Source organism: Haliaeetus albicilla, chromosome 7 (genome assembly GCF_947461875.1).
Source record: "Haliaeetus albicilla chromosome 7, bHalAlb1.1, whole genome shotgun sequence".
Classification (NCBI taxonomy): domain Eukaryota; kingdom Metazoa; phylum Chordata; class Aves; order Accipitriformes; family Accipitridae; genus Haliaeetus; species Haliaeetus albicilla.
This window is the reverse complement of record NC_091489.1, coordinates 16417061-16426363: the sequence shown is the minus strand read 5'-3', so window position 1 is coordinate 16426363 and position 9303 is coordinate 16417061. Positions and strand designations below refer to the sequence as shown.

Here is a 9303-nt window from a genome sequence, read left to right as displayed (position 1 = left end):
CTGTGCAGAGGAAAAAAGGTGGTTTTATTTTTTCAGTAAAACATCAGCTGGTTATACTGTCTGTCTCAATAGCCCACTTACTTATAATTACAGTGTACATAGTCTCATTTGATAATCATCCCAGGTCAGATGTATCAGCATTCTGATACCAACAGTGCAATCCCATGTCAAGAGTTTTCATTCCACCAACCCCAGGGCTATATGCTTGCCTTCATGTGTAATATATACAAAATCCTCCAAAAATTGTAGTAATGATTTACACACATCCACAGGAAAGCAAGGCTGATTCAGGCATCTCAAACACTGGAGGGCCAGGTTGTAGGGGGGAGTTGAACTGTCCCAGTTCCTGTGATGTTAAGGGGATTTTACAGACAACTGATCAGATAGAGAATTTGAAATACTAGTAGCTACTCATTTAACTAAAATGTCTGAAGCCTGTACTTAATTAGGGTATCTGCTGGGATGCAGCTTTAGTGCACTGAAAGCAGCAAGACCCCTGCCTTTTGCCAGCTGTTTTAGCTTTAAATGTTATTAGGGCTGAGTTACTAAAGGGAACCCAGAGGAAAGAGTACAAACGCTGCGTGCCAAAGGGAGTCTGCTTCTTTCCAGCAAAATTAATTTGGGCCTTACTAAGTCTTCCCTTAAGAGAGCTAATGACACATCACTGGCAGGGAGGGGATGGCAAGCTTGCTTATCTTTTCTAGCCCCTGTCATGTATTTAGTTGTGGAGAAACTCTACCACCTTCCTGAAAAAAATGGGATTTGTGGGTCTGGCACATGACACGCTACAGTCATGGTAATTGCAAACCTTCTGCCAGTGCTGGAGTCCAGACTCCATTTTTCACTTTGAGAATCTGTTTCTTACCCAATTTGGCTGTTGCAGGTACACGGTTCTTGAGGGGGACAAAGCGATCTTTACATGTTTTCTCCAGCGGTAGCTCACATTTTATGTGACGTCTGAAATTCTCCCGCAAAATAGAACGGATCACCTTCACGATGTTAGTCTTGTTCTCACAGTCACTGCAAGTTTAAGAAAACAGATAACCTAATTTTCCCCACTGAAGAAAGACACTATTGGGATAAAATCTGCCCGCCTCCTTTCTGCTGATTTGCTTTAATGCAGTGGGTTTTTTTCAGTAGCTTGCTTTAGTAGTGGTTTTGCAGCTAACATCTTTATGTCTTGTTAGGCATTTCACATGCTCTGTGTTTTGAGATCTTGGTTACTTCCCCTTAGGAAAACAACCTGAAAGGTAACTTCTGTACCAAGGGATCACCCCTTAAGTGGTCTTTATCACAAAGTAATTTCTGCTAACCAGCTGAGACTCTGATAAAATCAGTTACTTTAACCATATAGTATAGAAACTTATGATCATATGTCTATGCAGATTTCTGATGTTGGATCACTGTGCCAAATTCACTCCGGTTTCAAATTGTTATACTTTATGCAGTTAAACACTGGCATAGTGCCTGGATTCAAAGAGTGAGACCGCATTAGAAGTGCTGATGCAAAGGTCACGCAGGGGAAAATCTTTTATTTTTTTTAATTCTATTAGTGTGATTTGTCAAATACAACCTCCATGTAAAGCTTACCTGCTGCATAACTGAAAAATTGTTTCTGGCCTGCCTTCTAGTTCTGACTTTGTGTGAATCAGTTCCCAGATACAGCTGTTTTCTGTTCCTGTGCATGGAAGGAAACTTCATTTTTGTATACACTTCACAAAACCTTTGGCATTAGAAAGACCAGTGAAGAGCTCCTCCGCTCCTGAAGGCAGTGTTAACATAGCCACGGGTGGGTCCACAGAAGATCTCACCCAAGACAGAACTCAAAGGAAAGTCCCCTGAACAATCCTGTTGCAGCAGCCTAGTGCTGCCTTTGCTAACTTCTCTCTTGGAGAGTTCCTTTCCCCCATTCTTATTGCTTCTCACTGCCTTCCAGCCTTAAAAGGCGTTCTCCCAGGTGCACAAAGCATTTATTTGCTCTGGACACCTAGCGACACTTTACAGAAGATACAGAACTGGATAGGATCATAAAGATCAACTCAAAGGGAAAATAAAAACACAGCCCTCTACTACCACAAATTACACAGTCAACTTTCCCACATTTGGAAAAACACAAGGGTCAGCACACACACAGCATAAGGGCATCACCAGGATGTCAACCATGGTAAATCACCTTCCTGTTCATGGTATCTTTTCATTGGGGATTTCCATTCTGTCATGCCTTCACATCGTCTTGTATCTTCCTGAACTCATGGAATAAGCCAACATACCAAATAAAGTCTGTTAATATCTCAAGCCTGTGCTCCTTCCTGAGTGTAGAGACAACAGTAGATACTATTTTCTCCACACCTGCCTGTTTCCATAGGCTCCACAAAGACATGTCGAAGAAGCAGTATTACAAAATCCCAGAAAAAGCATTCAATCCTAAAGTATTCAGTGCAAGGAAATTACCTGCTGTGTTCCCCAGTCGAACTTGAAGAGCAGATAAAGGAATCAGCCAACGAAATTTAAACGGATCCAAGTCACCATAATTATGTGCAGCACGAACATTAGTAGGCTGCAAAAAGAAAAACAACAAGGATATTTCTAAGAAGTAAAAGTAAAAAACGTTGGGTTTTTTTGTGTTACTCTTAAAAGACCTGCCTCTGAAGAGAAACTAAGTTCATTAGACTTTTTCCTTCAGTACCCTACTATGTGCTTGTAAACGTAATTGAAATGGTGATAGACACAACCTTTGGAATTTCAACTTTGAAAGCACTTGTTTTTAATGGATAAAAATAATACTTTGCATATAAGTACTACTAGGGAACAAGTTTCCCATGAAGGAACCTGCAGACTGCTGATTAGCAGAATACATTAATCATGTAGCTGCTGCTGCTACTTTTAGTGCCCCTCCATCTGTTACGATAAGCAAGCATGGTGCAGTACTTCACCACTGGTACTCAGGATATACAACTTGCTACTTGACTTCAGCATTCCAGTTTTGTAAATGGGGACAGAGGAGGTTATGTTTATAATGCCCCTTTTCCTTTCCTTCCAGGGTGACCAAGGGTCTATAAACACAGGTCTTTAACCTACACACTACATTAAGGTAGGCCATCGTAAATGCCATCTGGAAAAATTAATGATTCTTACATAGCAATGTTTCATATTCCACCTGATGGAACTAACATGGGGCTCACATAGAGAAGATGGTGCTGCTTACTAAGTAACAAAAAAAAAAATTTATTGCTCACAGATACTGAGCACTTGTTTTAGCTGTGACAGCTAGGATTCCAGCCTAGCGAGGGAAGGTGGCATTTCACCACAGTCACTCCCCCTTCAACACCGGTACTGTCCATCTCACACTGCAGTAGGATCCTGTGCATGAACACCCACCACGTCCACTGATACCAGACTTACCATTTTCTTTTTCAGTTTGTAGTTCTCCTTATACACCAGTATTACAGCCCTCTTAAAAACTAAAAAAGAAAGAAAATAAAAAGGAAAACTGTTAATTAAGGTGTACTATTCAATGAAAATATTATCTTGGAGAAGCTGATTATTGTCGTCATGTGAATGTGAAGGATGAGATAAGCAAACTGATTGAAAAGCACATGCCCTGTATTAAGATGACAACTGGGGTTTTCATCCTATTCTTTTTCATGCAATGGCACTATTTTTTCCTCAGATTTTGTTCTGAACATTTAGGATTAAGCCATTCTACACATTTATTCTGAAACTAGCAATAACCTGCTCCTTTAAGTCTTCACATAAACAAATACAGCAGACATAGGTTAGATGTAAAGGTTCAGATTTTCTTTTTGTAATCAGTGGACATTTTCAAGTGCAGTGAAGGGCCTATAGCAAGAGAGTGCTGTGAAAAAGGACGCAAAGTCTGTTCTTCCTGCAGTTCAGCACTTGTTTAGTTGGAAGGTTGAACATCTCAATTCCTACTTTTCCATCTGCTGGAATTCTCTTGCTTCCACAACATCCAACTGGAGTGGCTCACTAACATTATCTAATCTTTCAGCCTCCAGGGAGGCAGAGACATGTTCTCTCTCATCTGTAAGGAAGAACAGAAACACGGGGGCCTTGAAGCTGCAGGTGAACTAAGGGATGACTCTGCAGAGCAGTCCTGGATCCCAGATCGGACTCTAGGGCAGTATAGCTCTATCCCAGCTCACGCATCCATGTTTCCTTCCAGTGGAAGAGGAGAAAGGTATGCAGTTGAGTCTCATCCCCATGTGAAACCAGGACATGGCCATAGTGAGTACAGCATTAACCCCAGAGCTTGGCAGTTTCCTTCAGTTCCACATATTGGGTGCATTTTCTAAGCTACCCGCATAGGGTTCGAAGTGAAAATAAAATTCGGTTTCCCAAGTGGCAGACGAGCAGTCTAAGCTAAGCATCAGGCAAGAGTCCTTTCATTCACGCATGTCCTGCTGGGAAGCGTCTGGCATACGCAGATCGGAGAAGCTCATCCAAGGAACCTGGCAGGTAGTTCCTGTTTGTTCTTCTGTTGGAAGCATCCCTTCCCCTAACCTGTCATGCTTCCCAGGGAAGGAGTGCACGACAGCCCTGAGAAAGAGAAACTTGTCTCTCATCAACCTGGAGTTGTTCTGTAGGTGTTTATCCAATGACATTTTAAAGAAATATTTTTTAAAGAAATGGACAAAGCGCCTAAGATGTTTCACTGGAAGATTTCATTACTTAGCTAATTATGAAATTATTAATGTATATATACTATTAAATAAAACTCTTGCTTGTATGCTCTCACTTCCACATCCATTTTTCAGGTTAAAATAATCTGGATGGGGATTTTGATGCAGTAGCTGTAAAACAGAATTTAGCCTGAATTCACAAGAGTAGACTAAATCACGATTTTCCTACTAGCCTCCTTTGAAAGCTTGGTTTAGCAGATTGTTCTAAAGAGAATATCGCCTCTTGAAAATCACTGATTCCCATAGTTTACATACAGGCAGGAGAGCAGCTGAGGTTGGCTCACTGAGCAAACAGCAACAGCAAACAAACAAATGGAAACTTTCCTCATATTAGGAAATACAGCTATGTGTTTTTTCAGATGTAAGTCTACCCTAGATATCACATGGCTACAGGGAAAGGAGATGGTGGGTTTCATCTTGTGAGAAGATTTAATGTGGCATTCTTCAGATCTGAAAGAGCAGAGAGTCATTAAGGAAGACACTTACCAAACACTGTAAGTTCAAGGTCTTTTCTTGCTTTGCCCAGTGATGGGAAAGGATTCAGCCAGGAAACTGTAGAGTGCATCAGAAGTTCTCCCATTGAGAGCTCTGTCACCTGTATTAAATTATAACAGTAGATAATATAAATATACGCATCAGTGCTGCGATCCACATATGTAAAATGTTAATGAGTACACATCAATAACTTTAAGGATCTATGTTTTCTGTATTTACTCTATGTACAGAGAGAAAGGCAGAGGGATCTGCACTATGGCAGGAGAAGTGTGAGTAATCTCCTTTTTAAAATAGGTAACAACTATAAAAAGTAATAGCCCCTAAGTTATGGAAGCTGGATAGAAGTTCTTGCTATTAATAACTTAGAAGAATATTAAGCTGATCTGATGATCTGTCACTTACATATAGCCAATTGTGAACTGGCTGATTTATTAGCTGTATCTTTAATTTCTATAGAATAATTAGTATTAATGACACTGGCAGAATTAATGGAGGTCTTGTACTCTGAGGCTGCTTTCTTCTGTGGGACACAACGTAACACTGTGATGAATCTCCCAGGCTGTCAAGTTTTCTTTCCCCATAAATGATGGGAAACCAGGTAGCCAACAGGGGTGATCTGGCTTTTACTAGGAGGCATTTCTCATATCTGATCTTCACCTTTATGGATTCGATCTGCTTAGTAGTCGGTTGATGTAAATAGCTAAGTTGAGACCTGGCTGCCCCAGTTCTGGGAGATGTGTGCACACAGTCAGTTTAAGTAATGGGGTTTGTTCTGACAAATACCCATGGATGCCTCAGCGCCGTAAGTGTAGAGAATGAGAATAGCAGACCTTAATGTGAAATCCCTCAAATTGCCATTTTCATTTATACGGGTGAAAAAATATCTTAAGAACTCTAAGCATAAAATCTGAATGCCTTGGGGCATGGATAATCTCTGCAACACTTGAGACGAGGAGGATTTTTCCTACTGAGAATTATGTCTACTCCTGCTTGCAATTCCTGTCAGTCCAGAAAGCGGCTCTGGCAGCTGTCTGAAAATTTTACCGTAACCTACTGACAAAAAGAAACTTGACAGGCAGATGTGAAATGGAAGTCAAAATATTAAAGGAGAAAGGAGGAATGCCAGCACAAGTAAGTTCCCCCAATTACCTCAGGAAGAGAGAAAACACCTAATGGCAAGCAGGATAATGCTTCAGGAGTGAATAAAACATATTGTTCTTTCTCTTACCTCCTTCTCTGTTCCACTTTGGTCTGCAACCAGTTGGTCAAATACAGTGCCATAATCTTCATATATCTTCTGCATCTCATTGATGTGACTTGCTACTTTTTCCATTGCCTTCAGCGCTTCTATAAGGTTTAAAAATTTCATAGACAGCTATGTAATTCAACTGTATCTTCTAAAGATGACATTTTTTTATTGAATTCCACTTGAGGCAGGCAAAATGATGCATGTTCAAGGTTTGGTAAATAGAATTCTAGCTTCATATCAGTGCTTTCTCATAGCAATAGTAGAGGTATGCTTCCTGATCAGAGTAAGTGAAAAATGCTCGTCTAGTGTCTTAAGTGCCTGAAAAAGCTGCAATAAGCATTCCAGTGATGACCCCCCAAATATATGAATGTTCCTATCAACAGGACAGTAAACTCAGTTAGGTTTTACATGTTGTATATATAGGGCCACTAGGATCTCTACAGTAATCTACACCCCTACTAAGGCAAGTCATCTGAGGAGCTTTAATAGAAACAAATTGCATTTGGCTCACCACAGAACAGACAAAGAAAGACGGTGCTAGGTTGTAAAAGTTCCTCATGGATTGTATCCATGAAATTAAGTGCTGGTGGCCAGGTTTTGTTTACATTTTGTTTTCTAGGCAAGAATGACACTAGATTTCATTAGACTTTTGTGTTAATTCAGAAAGGAGTTGGAGAAGGGCACTTAGCTTCCCCAGTCCTGCCAGCTCTTAACATGCAGCCTTTTAGCAGTTTGGCATCCATCCTGACCTGCAAGTAAGTCACCCCCAGCCTGGTTGTAAGAGCAAGGGAACAGTATTAAGTCAGTAACAGCCTCATGACTTTTTGCTGACAGTGTATTTTGCCTGAATCTATTTTGTTAAACTGACAATCAATCCATAAAATAAATCTCTAGACTTTTATCCACCAGGTGCTGACAGACCTGAACTGGCATTTGCCAGGGTGAAGTCCCAAGCATGAGAGCCTAGAAAAGCAATCAACTCTAATATATATTAGACAGACAAGTCTTTCTACGTGGGAAGACTGCAAAGCATTGACAGAGATCTCATATGCAAGCAAGAGTCACAGCCAAACCTCAAACAGCTAAAATTTCTTTCTGTGCCATTGTTAAACTTTGACACATGTAAGAACTGAGTAATAACCACAAGATGGAGCTTTGGTCAGTGTCTCCCAAGTGGGAAAAAACACTATGACCCAATATGCTCCTGTGCAAGAATTGAGGAGAAAGACCCCCGTCCTATTTGTCATGGCAAATTCTCAGCATATCTACTTCTCCGTGGGACTTGGACATACCAGGTAGGACTTCTTGCTAAAAGCATGAAAAAGCTACTTACTGTTTTTAAGGAGAGGGAGGAAATTCCCTCTAGGTTTTCATGAATTCTGTGACATCTACCAGAATGGCTACCTGCATCTTCAGCAAGGGCTGGAAATAAAACTTAACTCATATTAATTCCTGTAGAAGAACGGACGAAGTTACCTGTCAAATGATAGTGCTCCTCACTCTCATTATCTGTCAGAGACACCAGCTCTTTTAAAAGCAGAGGATATTTCAGCACTCTCTGAACAGGCTTTATGAGATATGACTCCAGTGTAGACGAGTGTTGCTTTGTGGGATTTCGAGCATCCAGAAAGGCCTTAAAGGCACTATCTGTTTTGGCTAGATGTAAATAAAAGAGTTGGTCAGTTGGACATGGAAGTCATAGAAGTTACAATAACTTGAAAGCACAGAGCTGCAACTTGTAACCAGCACCAAAAGCCTCACCCTTTTCAATAGACGGTTTAAAAAGTAGTTTACACTATGCATTTCATAATTATTTCCTGCATTAAATAACATACGTAAGGGCTAATAGAGCAATCATATCAAGGCGACATTATTCCTCAATGTAATTTTTCCACTGCGCTGTGGGCTGCTTCTGCATCAAATTAATAAAGCGATGGCAGAGGAATTAATTCCTTACTTATTCTGCCATTTGTTGCTTCTTTTTCAAGTACGAAACAGATCTGCAGATGGCACAAACTTGTGGAAGATGCTTTTGTAGCTATTCAGGCTACTGCCTGGATATTACAAAAGGAATCTAACCCCTTCAGTTCTTGCCCTTGCTTTGTACTAGTATTCTCTGCAAGTCTATGGGATTTCTTACGGCAGTTTAAATACATGCAAATGAATTACAATAATGAAGACAATAAATTACCTCTCTCGAGAACTTTCTGAACTTTGATATGGTTTGCACAGAAGCCACTGTACAGTTTAAAGTGGTCAGCATAATACAGAAAGGAGCCTCCAAGGGAAAACAGCAATTTCTGAAATCAACACAATCAAAATATTAATTCATTACTAGAATCCTAAATAAATGTTCAGGCACATAACACAGAGGCTCGATGGTGTGATTATTTGCTATCTTTCTATACATATCCTGTAATTTTTATATATATAAAATTTATATATTTATATTTTTATTTTTATATGTATATATAAAAATATATAACAAATCATGATATATTTCTCTGGGCGTAGGGTTCAGCCTATTTAGGCTAAGCCTGCAATTTTCTCCATTCTCCCTGAGCAGATAACACCACTGCAGACACTGTCTTACTGTGTCTTTCAGGCAGCACAGGAACAGAAACCAACAGACACGTAACAGGGTATCTTGTGCTGGGAAAAAACATGAGCAACACGAAGCATGGCGCAAAAGTGCCGAAGCCAGAAGGGACAGTGTAAAACAATACAGAGGATTGCTTTCCAACTGTTTTCCTCCTTTCCTGCAGGTGGTAATTACAGGGCACCTCTGATGCTCTTGGATGAAGGGGATGTTGGGAAGATGTGGGAGGGACTGAATCACGAGGGAGATGTTTTTAG

The 9303-nt window shown here is 40.3% G+C and overlaps 1 protein-coding gene across 1 annotated transcript in view; it reads right to left on the bottom strand.

The window, feature by feature from the left end:
- The window catches only part of TIAM2 (TIAM Rac1 associated GEF 2), a 92161-nt gene that overhangs the window by 1207 nt on the left and 81651 nt on the right, over positions 1–9303 (bottom strand). Inside the window, 8 exon segments of the mRNA XM_069787059.1 lie at positions 866–1020; positions 1591–1678; positions 2452–2557; positions 3403–3461; positions 5190–5298; positions 6427–6545; positions 7924–8103; positions 8639–8747. Coding sequence (XP_069643160.1) covers positions 866–1020; positions 1591–1678; positions 2452–2557; positions 3403–3461; positions 5190–5298; positions 6427–6545; positions 7924–8103; positions 8639–8747 — 925 coding nt within the window.